This window comes from Lutjanus erythropterus, chromosome 17 (genome assembly GCF_056507025.1).
Source record: "Lutjanus erythropterus isolate fLutEry1 chromosome 17, fLutEry1.hap2, whole genome shotgun sequence".
NCBI classification, from domain to species: Eukaryota; Metazoa; Chordata; class Actinopteri; order Lutjaniformes; family Lutjanidae; genus Lutjanus; species Lutjanus erythropterus.
Window position 1 is genome coordinate 30,960,613 of NC_139333.1, and position 13,712 is coordinate 30,974,324.

The following is a 13,712-nucleotide window of genomic DNA, read 5'->3' on the forward strand; positions in this document are numbered from 1 at the left end:
GTCTGTCTGACACTGTCCTATGATGACAGAGACGTGGACATCACTTAAGTTTTTGGCTAAACGAACGTAAAATGAGTGTAACTGATTTAAGATTGTCCGTGATAAATGATGATGAATTTTCTTATCAGTGATCTGAGCTGCAAAATCACAAAACAGATAACAGTAAAAAGTATTCAAAGTGTCTGTAGTTGCTTCATCATTATTTTAGTGTGTGGATTATATACGATGTCAATTTAAAGTGTTAATATGATCTGGAGCAAACGGGGAAAATGACTCTGCATCACCAAAAGGAGGTTACCATCATGACAGCGCGATGTATACCGTTTGTGCCGCTGTTACATTTTTACATTATATGGGTTCGTTCGGTGATATAACGAACATACAGCTCAGCAACTTTTCATTTTTAATGTCTTCCTTCAGTTTAAAAGCTATATCGCTCATAAACAACCTTGTTAGGACAATTATAAGTTAAAGAACGGCGCGTTTTACAGACGATTAAATCTGAAACTCTTAACATAACCTGCTGCCGACCAGGTTATGAGTTTAGCATAAATTACCACGGTCAACATAGCTCGCTAACACATTAATCTCGCTTCGCAGTACACCCCTCTGACGTGCATCACAACCAACAATGCAGCAAACATCATATGGAACTTAATGAATGGACCAGACCTGTGTGTGTGTGTGCGTGTGCGTGTGCGTGTGCATATACTGATTTAATGTGATGATGTGTGCGAATTGTCTTCAGTATAGTCAGTAGTTTTTCTCTTAATGTTATTTTTCTTTGAAGCCCTCACAAATACCTAGTTTGAATAATTAATAATGATTGTAAATGTTACTATACATTGTGAATATTGCACTGAAGCTTGATTTGAAGAAAAAAAAATCGTGAATCGAATTGAAATCGCAATATCTGCCAGAAAAATCGCAATTAGATCTTTTCCTAAAATCGTTCAGCCCTACTGTGGTAGACTTTGGATATCATTATATCATGATTGTCTCTTCCTGGTTTTAAAGACTGCATATAGTAAAGTGATGTAATTTTCTGGACTTTGTCTACTTGCTGTTACCCACTTAGTCATTATCTCCACATAACTGATGATTATTTATCAGAAAAAATGGGTTAATATTTTTGTGAAAGTACCAATAGTCATCCCCACAATATTGTTACAATATTGAGGTATTTGGCCAAAAATATTGTGGTAATTATCATTTCATTACCTCAGCTGCTTCCACCCCTTGAAGTACACACCATGTCATCAGTCACAACCTACATGATCAATAATTATTGACATCCATTGATATGAAACGTCACTATCATAGCCTAACTTTGATACACACACAATACTTATTAGTATGGATCAATGGTTTAACTCACACGCACATGATATTAATGGCAAGATAAATATAGAATACCAGTCTTCCTTTGAGTTATATGTTTAACAAAACGATCTGTAGGAAACCACTGTTGCCTGAGAACTGAGGACCTCCAATATGGCCACCAGAGGGTGTATGATGTCATGTGATGTCATGTGAAAACCTCCACGCAGTGAGAAGCATATGAAAGAGAGTAGTTGGAGGGTAAAAACATCCCTCTTCCTTTGCTTCTCTTCTTCCCTTCATCTCTCTGTGTCTCTGCCGGCTGTCTGAGCTGAATACATAATACAGTCTTTCCTCTCTCAGTATGCTAATGCTGTCTACCTTCCATCCATCCATCCATCCACCTCTTCCTTCAATTCAATCCTCCATCCAGCCCTTACATCTCCACTCTCCTCCTATAAATTCATCTCTGTCCTCTCCACTCCCACCCCCTGCTCTCTCTCCCTCCATGCCTCACTGACTAGCTCTGTGTGTGTGTGTGTGTGTGTGTGTGTGTGTGTGTGTGTGTGTGTGTGTGTGTGTGTGTGTGTGTGTGAGCGAGAGACACAGACAGGAGAAACAGAGAGACAGAGTGTGTGTGTTTGACATTCTACCAGCATCCCACCCAACCTCATCTCATCCCCTCTGTCTGCTGGGAAGTCATCTCACACACACGCAGCTTTCATTGACATGCGTGCCAGCCTGCAGTTATCATCAGGGAAGGACAGAAGGAAGGAAGGAAGGAAGGGATGAAGTAAACAAAAAAGCAACAACAACATAAAAATCGTGACTTCAAATGGTTGACAGCCATGGTGTTAGTGCAATATTAACATGTGTGTTCCTATAATTAGGACAGATATTTGGAATGACCTCATACTGGCAGTTCCACGGAAACCCATTTCTGCCAGGGGAAGAAAAATATCCCCAACATAAGTCATGACTACGGGATGAAAAAATTTAAATTATGAGATAGAAAGTCATAATTGTGAGATAAGTCAAAAAAGTGATGACTTTATCTCATAATTGACTTTTTATCTCATAATTTTGACTATTTCTTATAATTTGGACTTTTTATCTGATACTGTAATTTTTTTATCTAATGATTTTGACTATATCTCATAATTATGACATTTCATTGAATATTTTCATCTTTTTATTGAATAATTTTGAGTTTTTAATCTCATAATTATGACTTACAGTGGGGATATTTTTTCTTACATGGGTGAATAGTCTGAATATTTAGAAATATGCACTATTTCTCCAAACCCAGGTGTAGACCAAAAAACTGCTGTATAGTGTGTACTACCACTGAATGAACCTTGACGAGTATTTGTCATGACCTCATTACCAGAGATGTTCTTCTTGAAATACACTTTTTTTTCATATATTCTTATTTCTTATTTTATAAAAAAAAATATGGCTGCATAAATGCCATCACTTTGCAAATGAGAGGTACTATAAACTTGTTTTCAGCTGTCAGGCATTGTTTTTGCACATTTGTCCACAGGATTTCAGCACATGGGTGATGTGAAGCATACAGTTGTTAAAAAAAAACGATACAGATCATTTTAACATGCAGTGATTTTGCTGATATACAAAGTATAGGTATGAACTGATAGTGATATGCATGTGCACATTTTTCTTCTTTTTCATTTCTATTGAGGCTTAACATGTGAGTTTTGGCACTACAGTTCCCATTATTCTTTGGGTGATGGCAGTATAGTTTGAGTTACATTTTGGTGAATCTGTAACATGAAAAGTCATGCTGTATTTAAGGATAATATGGGCACATCATCAGAATCTGCTGATGAAGGCTCTAAAATGAAATATCAACATTTCTGCTGATATAACAGGCTGATAAGATGACGCTTTAATGACGTGCATGCAAAGCAAGTATGTCTGCAGTCTTGAGCTTTTTTGAAGTGTCTGTAGTGGATACCAGTGTTGCCACTTGCAATGACGGCTCATCGTCAGTCATGAGAAAAGGAGCCAGATCACATTTGTCCAACACTACAAATCTAATTGGCCATCTTAAGAGCCATCCTCCTGATCATTATGATGAATTTACGAAGAACAAAGAGAAATAACTGTCAGCAGTAATTTTCTTCCATTGCCCAGTGAGTGTGGAGATTTTGAAAAACATTGTATTTTATGCCTGCATCTGCCAGTTGATTATCACAGTAACAGTAGGCAAAATAATGTCAATATGTGCCTCTGACACTTCCTGTTTTAACTGTAACCATGGATGTACACACAACAATCACCAGATTACTTTTCATTTAGAAGAAGATGAAGAATAAGAAGTGTCTCATTCTGAGATTTCTACGTTTATTCTAAAAGGATATCCCCAGCACAAGACATTCCCCAGCAATATGAAGTTCAGATTTGGCTGTGTTAAGACTCAAATGAAAACTCAAAAAAAGATGCAAATTTTAACCCACAATAATGAGGTTAAAAGGGTTAAAATGCTTCAAAAAGAAGCTGTCAGATTTCTCATGGTTGGATTTTCACCTTTGATTTTATGTAGAATTTCTGCAGATTTGCACATACTTTATTCCCTTTTATATGAAGCACACAGTGACTCTTTGGAAGTTTTTTTTCTCAGCTGCCTTCAAACAAACATAACCACTGAGTAAACACCATCCATTGTTGAAACAAATCTGCATTGTGTGTGTGCGTGCGTGCATGCATGTGAGTGTGTGTGAGTGAGTGTGTGCATGCGTGCGTGTGAGTGTGTGTGTGTGTGCGTGCGTGCGTGCGTGCGTGCGTGTGAGTGTGTGTGAGTGTATGCTTAAGTGTGTGTGAGTGTGTGCGTGTACCAGCTTCGTCAGCAGCATCACTGCTCTGAGACCTCCTGATGGCGGGGTTTGCTGAGTGGGAGCTGTACTGGTAGAGCTGGTCTCCTCTGTCATCCTGCTGGCTAATCTGTGTGAGGTCATGCATACTCAGGCTACGCAGCTTCTCTGTGATGGCACCCTGACCCTGTGACACACACACACACACACACACACATATACGAGTCAACATTACATTATCAGCACCCAACACTTCTAACACTTCAGGGACCAACAGGAGAAAATCAAACACACTGATGAAGTGAGTGAGTGTTGACAGACTGTTAAATACAACTCAAACTGCTCCCCTCAACATCTACACACAGTGAGAGTCTTGCTCAATATCTGGATGATTTACCTTTATTTTTTAATATCCAAGTCTTGTTGTACCTACAAACATTTTAAGAATGTTTTAAAGTTTTATCACAATTGTTAAGAATGAAAGTTTAGTGTGACAAAAAAAACTGAAGTTGTTGAGACAAGAATGTGATTATTAGTGAGTCTGTTCTTCTGTAAATGAGAGTGGTCATCTTCTAATTTAAGGGCTAGTACCAAACTGTCCACTGCTGTTTAAGTGCTATATACAGATTGATGTTGCCGCATACTGACTTTGACTTTGCTACGACTGGTACGCAGCTATGTTCCAAGTCTGCAGGTCTGTCAGTTGGTGGTATGACTCACACCACAGTCAGAGTCAGAGCTTACTGAGCAAGATATCAGCAGAGCATGAATGTTCATTCACTGCACAGCTACTGAACCAGTTAGTGCTGTCTACCTTTCACAGCATTTTGACAAAAGTCCACACATTGTTAACCATTTTGTAATGATTTTTTTTCCACGTCATTATCCTTAAATCTCTCATCAGGTGTTTATTGCTGAGGCCTTTAATTTCAGGCCATCTACATCCCTCATTTGACCCATACACTGACAGACTGCTCTGACCTGTCCTCTATGATGAGAATTTAAATTAATCTCCTAATATTTCAACAGTTACTGTTACTTTTATTTTGTTGACGTAATGCTCATGATCTATTAATTTTTTCAATATTCCATGGGGTCAGGTGTCATTAAAATAAGCACTTGGGTGTCACTGCATAAGCATTATTACTGATTATTGATATACTGATTATTGTGTATCATCTACACTGATTCTGCACTAGAACTAGTTTGACATGTCTGTTAGTTTACTTGAGCTGAAGCTGAGGAGGCTTTGCCAACTTGCACTTTCCAAACCCAACAATCTGAATCTAGCATCGTTGTGGACGGATGCTCAGTCTGTCAGTTTACTTTACAAACTTCACAAACAACCAGGAGTCATAAAAATTATGGAACAAATTAATAAACCTCACTGCAAATTCAGCCTCTGTTGGCCTACAGCTAACAGTTTTTCTTTATAAAAGTGAGCTTTTTCAACTACTGCTTTTTTCCCCACACAGCTTAACGACTGACTACAGCAGGGCACAAAATGCAACAACTGTGGGGCAGAATTACTTTGGTAAGGCAGATGGATTGGTAGCGACAAGGGCAACTGTGAGGTTGTCTCCTGGCTGGCAGTTTATCAGGTGTGTCAGAGGAATAAATGTCAGTTTTCTAATACTTTCAAGCTGCTCTGTCATCATCCAGAGACATGCAGAGGAGAGAGACACCTGTCCACAGCTTTTAATGCAAGGACATAGCTGCCAGATTGCAAAGATATATGTTTGGAGTTGTGAGACCAATTTAGAAAGTAACGCGGGTACTTCTCAAACTTGAGTGAAGTGTTGGTTTTTACAGGATCTCTGATGTTGTTCCAAGATGTTAAAGAATAGGAACAAACAAATCATAGAAAAATGTACCTGAAATATATACTCAGATGAACACTGAAGAATAGAAAGTGATCATTAGGGAGATTACTGGCAAAAAAACAAATTCTACAATGATAATGACATCATCATGGAAACAGTTCATGATCATGTGCGACAGCAACAGGAGAGAAAGGGGAAAAAACTAAATGAAGAGGTTTTTGTGAATCATACTGAAAAGCAAGTAAAAAGGGTAACAAGAAGAATATGTCAAGTGTTATAATGAAATGAAAGGTTTAAACACAGGTATACAAGAAAAAAAATATATATATATTAAGGATATAAATGAAGAAAAATTAGCTTGTAGATACTGAGTTAAATGCATTTGCAGATACTCTTGATTCTCTGTTACAACACTAACAAGAAAATGGAAATAAACACACAGATTTATTTTCAGCTACCAGGTCTGACAAAAGTACAGAAAAATCAAAGGATGGGGAACATGGTGTGTCATGGGAGAACAATGCTGATATGAAATGGAAAGGGAACGTTCTGTCCATGCCGATTACACTGACTGGTTTTTACCTCCCAGAGTAGCCTGCTGAAGCACAGAAACCCTGAAGAAAGAAGGATGTCAGTACGGAGAGAGAGAAGGAGAAACAGAGTCACAAGAGGGTTAGCTAGTCAGCAGGTAGGAGCAGATCCACACATCAACTTGACCAAAAAAGTAGAAACCTTTCAATGTGGCTTTCAGGTTTAAAATCAGCAGCAAACATGCTGGTTAGATACTTAGAGCAGAAATGAGTTTTCCCACAGGCTTTCAATATAAACTGTTTACACCAGATTAAGTATTAAGCTGGAAATCTTCTATTGTCCAAGTTGTGCAGGAGCTGACAACCTACAATCAAGTCAAAACAATGAGCATCATCTATAAATCCATCACTTAGTTTGAACCACCGGCTATATACAGAAGGATGAAAAAAGTGAAGCCAAAACATCTGGATCGCCCCCTGATGGCTGGCTGCAGTATAGATCACCCACCTCCATTTCAACAGATCCGACAAAGGCCAGACTAAAAATGTTCTCATCACACTGATGTCTGTTCATTTTTCTCAGGGGTTGGTTTTAATTTTTTTTTTAAACGCCATGATCAACAGCAACTGAGTCAGCCGGGTGATTCTAGCTAGTAGTTTTTCGTAACTACCATCTAGTTTCAAACCAGTGATTCACTACATCAGGTTTTCCTATGTCAACTGGAAGTCACAGGTGGCATCTCAAGCTAGCATAAGATTAAAAAAAATACAGTTTTAGAAGTTCAAAAGTTATATGATTTGTTTTATTTATGTCAGCATTAGGGCTGCACAATAAATCAAAATTTTATCAAAATCACAATAGGGTTTTCTGCAATTTTCAAATCACAGGAGGTGCAATATATTTTAAAGGCAAAATGTGTGTCAAAAAACTTTTAAATAGACAGACTTAAAAACAAAAAAATACAAAACAGATTCCTGCAAAACAAATTCACAGTCATTTTAATGTTTTTCAGTCATAATAAGAGTAAGTGTAAATGTAAATGATGTAAAAATTATCATTGGTGGTCCCATTTGTGACACAGCAGTTATATCTGGCTGTCAGTGGGTGTAAATATTCAGTAACAAATAATCTATATGGAAGAACTAGTTTGTTGGTTGCAACCGGTTTTAATTCAGTGATGCATGAACTTACTAACAGCTGGTACCACCAGCTCCTGAACTACCTGTGACCTTGACGTAATACACTTCTATAAATTGTTATTGTCACTGGCAGGAGAATGTTATCCTGTGTCTGTCTCCAAAGGCTTGCTGTAGAGTGTCTAGGATATTGCAGGACCCACAGATAGAAACTGCTAACACACAATACAAAGGAACTGACAACATTAATTCAAATTTAGAAAAGTCCAGACAATCAAGAGGCAAGACATATAGCTGTAGGACAGGGTATGTAAAAGCAAATCTCCATGCAGCACGGCAGGAAAGCCTATTATACTGCTGCTCTGTCTGGCTGAAAAAAAAGGCTATGATTACTACAGGGGAAGCAACTTACGAGCTCAACGCTGAGTCGGCACTGCTTACTGGTATGTTTTTGTGGGTATAGCAATGTACCAATGATGCTGTAAGAGCCTGAGTTAGACATACAATGAAAACCAAAACGGGCATAGTATCGCTTTTACTTAGCCATGCATCTCACAAGATGGATGGATTTTGGCCCAAGATGACCTAAAATTTGCATGTATGGGACATTACTACTGCTAAACATTTGTCAAAGCTTCCTATGACTTCTTGTCAGAAGAAGAAACAATGACATGCTTTGGAAAATGGTCGTGCAGAAGAGGAAGAGAAGGATGCAGAAGAGAAAGAACAAGCAGCAGAAGAAAGTAGAAAATATGATGATGAAGACGACAGCAAAGAAGAAGACGAACACAACGAAGAAGACAAAGACAACAAAGAAGAAAACAATGAAGAAGATGACAAAGGAGAAGATAAAGACAACAAAGAAGACAATGAAGGAGATGATGAAGACAAAAAAGAAGACAGAGAAGAAGACAAAGACAATGAAGACGATGAAGAGAACAAAGAAGACAAAGATGACGAAGAAGAAGACCAACCCAGATTGGTATACTATTGGAGTAAAAGAAGAAGAGGAAGAAGGTGAAGATGGCCAAGAAGACAAAGAAGAAGATGACAAAGAAAATGAAGACTGAAGAAGGTGAAGACAATAAAGAAGAACACGACAAAGGAGAAGACAAAGACAATGAAGACGAAGAAAATGAAGACAAAGAAGAAGACAAAGACAACAAAGAAGATGAAGAAGAAGGTAATGAAGAGGACAAAGAGAACGAAGAAGACAACAAAGACAAAGATGAAGAAGTAGATGAAGACAACAGGAAGATGAAGAAGATGATCAGCCCAGATTGGTATAACACTGGAGTAGAAGAAGACAAGGATGACATGGAAGACAAAGAAGAAGAGTTTGCAGAACATGAAGAAGACAAAGGTGAAGGAGAAGACCAAAAAAAATATCAAGATGAAGAAGAAAAGACAAAGACTAAGAGGAAGAAGTAGATGATGCAGAGTGCATATTGGTAAAACAAGAAGAAACTGTGGCTTGCTTGGCTTTCTGTGTGCGACATGGCCACAAGCACAGGTGAGTGTTAACACAGCGGTCACTGACAGAGCAGGGGGCAGAGCAACAACAGCAGCAGATGAAGAAAGCAGGAAAGAAAAGTTCAGAGAAGCCGCCTGCTTCTTCACACCTGTAGAGGCTTTACAGATGTAATTTAACTCAGCCTCAGGCTACATACACATCAGTATGTATGTATGCTGCATGCATAATAGAGGACGGTGCATATAGCTGCTTGCAATGTGCGGGTCTGAGGAGTTTCTTACTCAGTAAAATCACATGCTAAAAAGGCTGGATAGCCATGCTGGAAATGGTGAGATGCATTTGTAAACCAAACCACAGCTCAGCTCTCTGCTGAAATCTCTGACCCCTTTGATTCAGGCAGATTCAGACAGGTGGATTTTATCTTCGATGCAGCTGGTTTTATTGTACAAGCTAAGGTTCATCAAATTCCAACTAAAACACTAAAAGCTTTTAAAGGATTTGAAATAACATGGTGACTTAAAACAGTGAAGATACAACATGGAGGGAGCAGGAAGAAGAGAGAAGCAGTAAAGACAAAGTGAGTCTATAGAAGTAAATAGGAAATACAGAGGAAATAACAGGAGAGAGTAGAAGTGTTTTCAGGCAGAGAAAAGACAAATAAAAAAAGAGAAGAAGAAAAAGTGTGGTAGAGACAGAGGGACAGCGTGAGATTGGAATGTTGGACATAGAGAGAAGCATAGCTTTGAAGCAGTGATTAATGGCATGTTTAATGTAAGCAGAGACAGGAGGGTTTTACAAGTCCCACACCGGTGTCACTGCAAGGACACACACACACACACACACACACACACACACACACACACACACACACACACTACAGTTATTTCCTAGTTCACACAGTCACACTCTCGACACTGATCCTTCTGATACACATCTCCTTTGTTTCAATATACACACACTTTGAGTCTATTTTTGTATTTTGTTAGAAGAACTCTCTTCACATTTTAAGTCCAACACAAACTAATTGAAGAGTAACAGCGGCCCAGTTATCAAAGGAGTGAGTTGGAGCAGCTTGATAGTGAGCCAGAGGACATTAGGAATTAAAGGGAATAAATGTAATTTCCTGTCTTGTGGCTTTTTACAGAAGCAAGTTCATCCTGAGACATCCTAAATGGCTCCTGACTAAGAGTGAGTTTACATCCATACTTTTGTCTCTTTTTATGGTCAGGTTTTGAAGTGTATGCAGATGCATATGTACACATATTCTTCAATATACATCACTGGACTTGTGGTTCTGGTTTAAAGAAACTTGAAAATGCTAGCAGAATACTGGGACATGGACATCTAAACATCTGATCCAGGTTTCTGACCATTGTCTGCCATGTGTGTCCAGTACTGTGGGTGGACCCTCAACTAGAGTTTTCTGACAGTAATTTTGTCAACACTAAAGTGGGTGTGCATCTACTCATGGATGCGAGGCTCATGCATGTGACAGCATGGGATGTAAACAAGATTGGCGGCCTCCCCGGTTGAGCTAAAGTGAGCACCACTGACCTAGCTAGGGGAGTGATAAGGCTGACGAGTATAGCTCAGTAGGAAGAAAAGAGTTTCTACATGAAACTGTTCACAACAAGGTGAGTTTGAATTTTGAACTTTAATCATTCCACTGCTTGTAAGTGTTGGCAGAGACAGTACAGGACATTTAACATCTGATTAATTCATGACAAGCCATGTAAAATAAGCATTTATTATGTAAACTGTGTTATTTAAAAGGTGTGGTACACTGCACAGAGTGTAAAGCCCCTTGAGGCAAATTGTGATTTGGGATGATGCAGTATACAAATAAAATTTGACTTGACTTGACAAAGCTGTTGGTTTACAAGGTATCTTGCTGATCTGAGATGTGCTGCTTTGTGAGCTGAAATGAAATGGACTGGAAACCAGGTCAGCCTTTTTTAAACTGGCATTGTTAGATTTTAAAGTTCAATGTAAACATCATCTCATATGTGATCAAAACCAAGACACTAGTATGCATGTAAATGTGTTCAAGAGCAGAGTAAACTTCTACCCTGACAGCACTGAATATGATCTGAAGGTATATCAAATAATACAGGCTACTTCCTGATTCAAATCCTCCCTCTCTTATTTACTTCACCATATACTTTTGTCTGGTTTAAAAACAAATATTTCAAACCCTTTCATTTTAACTGGCTTCATTCTTATTTTTAAATCTTGCAACGACTTTTTCTGCCATACATGATAAACATACTGAAATATCTATGCTACTGATTATTAGTAAAGTTGGGGAATTATAACTAGGGCTGCATCTAACAATTATTTTCATGATCAATTAATCTGTCATATATTTTCTTGATTAATCGATTAGTTTGTTGGTCCATAAAATGTCAAAAATAGTGAAAATCAATTGCTCAGTGTTTCCTAAAGTCTGACGTCCTTAAATGTCCTCAAATGTCTCCAAAGTTAACTAAAGAAACCAGAAAATACTGACATGTGAGAAGCTGAAAACAGAGAATTTGGGCCTTTAAAAAAATTATACAAATTGTTTAATTGATGATCAAAATAGCGATTAATTTAATAGTCGATTAATAATTTATTAACTGATTCATCATTGCAGTTCCAATTACAGCTTTAAGCTCATCCAATTTTGACCTTTTACCATCACAAGTATGAAAAGATGGTATTTCAGAAGAACTGAGACATGAATAACAGAAATGTACAAGATGACTCAGCTGAACACAACATGAAAAAAATCACACATTGGGCTTCTTCTCTATTTCTGCGCAGCGTCTGGAGCCAACCCACATGATCCAACTCAAAAAGAACAGCATCATTTGTTTTTATTGTCCTCTAAAAGACAATTGTTGAAGAATGCTTTTCCATCTTGATTGTCTTCATTCAGATTTTACTCAACATGACAAGAATCCAGTCTTGTATCAAGCTGAATCATGTGTATGCTTGATGGCTTCTGCTGTGAATGTGGATCTAATAACTTGACTTTCTATTTTGTAGTAGATTCCCACTGCCTGGGATTACCTCAGTGCAGCGAAGCCTTAGACAGGAGATCAGCAGGGATTATCTGATACACTCAGGTATTCACGCAATGCTGATGAAACCAGTTCTCACACACACTCTTCATTTATACTGACTCTGCTGTGAGTGGTAGCTGAGAGACAACAAGGTGCTTTAGAGACACGCTCACAGTGGAAACGTTTGCCTGAGCACAGTGTTTCAGACACCGTCTCATCTCACAGTTCAGGTTTTATTCAGGGCTGGCTGTAGATTTTTATGCAACCCTCCTGCATTCATTTACACACCAATAAACACATTTCTGTGTGTGTTCCTTTAAGTGTGATTTAGCAGACCAAGTGAGTACACTCTGAACCAACAGGTTGAATTTGTTAAAACAATCAGCTGGAATGCTTTACTCTATAAAACAGGTAGAGGGCACTGTTGTATTTAAGCAAAGGAAACAACAGCTTTCACAGATTCTTACAAAGTCAGATTGGAAAGAAAATAAAAAACTTTCATAATGTTTATCCTCCTCAGTAAAGCCACAGGTGTTAGGGAGAGAGAACAAGAACCAATCACTTATGGGAAATGTTGTCTCAATCTGATCAATAGAAGCCTCAGCCATGCTATTGTGAATTTCTGGTAAATGAAGAAAACCATCTTAAGTAGAATGATAATAACATTATATTAATGAAGAAAATAATACATAAAAAGTAGCATTTTTACACAAATATCAAATACAGAAACAAATATTTTGTGTTTGTAGAAGCCGGAGACACTTGCCTTGACAGCTGCAGTGACAGCAGCAGTGGCTGCGATGCTCAGTCCCTGCTTGCCAAAGTTGACCATGGTCTCATAGCTCCTCTCTTTGGCCTGAACAATGTACTCATCAATTTCCTACAGGGAGACATCAACAACACTGTTCTAGTAGGCAGTTTAATCAAGTAAAATCTGGTGTGAATATACTATCCTCGACAAGACGAAGTCCACGTATACAGAGGCAGACTTGGATGGATGAATGGATGAAAGATGGATGGATGGATGGTTGGTCTTACCCTCTCTCTGGAGGACAGCAGAGGATGCAGACACTTCCTGTAAATGAGACTTGCTCCTCTAGTGTAGGGGGACAGCAGCCAGATCACAATGGCTATCTTCAGCTCGTAGTACAGAGGAAACCTGGACATGTGTGCGCACACACACACACACACACACACACACACACACACACACACACACACACACACAGAGGAGGCATCCCAACATTAATAAGGACTGAAATAAACTCTTGTTAAGACTTAGTTGTAGGGCTCCAATTACTTTGTCTGTGAGCTCCACATATTTGGACCTATTTTTCAAGTCTTTCCTGTAACAATTACTTTCATTGAGCATTTTCTCTATTAATCAATTAGTTGTCTGGTCTATAAAATGTCAGAAAATTATTTCAAAAATTTGTTGATCAGTGTTTCCCAAAGCCCAAGAGGATGTCCTCAAATATTCTGTCCACAACTCAAAGATATTCAGTTTCTTGTCAGAAAGGAGTAAAGAAACCAGAAAATATTCAGAT

At 38.4% G+C, this 13,712-nt stretch overlaps 1 protein-coding gene across 2 annotated transcripts in view; it reads right to left on the reverse strand.

Moving 5' to 3' along the window:
* The window catches only part of reep3b (receptor accessory protein 3b), a 47,683-nt gene that overhangs the window by 6,487 nt on the left and 27,484 nt on the right, over window positions 1-13,712 (reverse strand). For both annotated transcript variants that reach the window (XM_084740261.1, XM_084740262.1), the window contains 3 exons: window positions 13,204-13,324; window positions 12,932-13,045; window positions 4,179-4,341 (listed from right to left, as the gene is read on the reverse strand). In XM_084740261.1, the coding sequence (XP_084596387.1) occupies window positions 4,179-4,341; window positions 12,932-13,045; window positions 13,204-13,324 (398 nt within the window). The remainder of the gene's footprint in view (window positions 1-4,178; window positions 4,342-12,931; window positions 13,046-13,203; window positions 13,325-13,712) is intronic.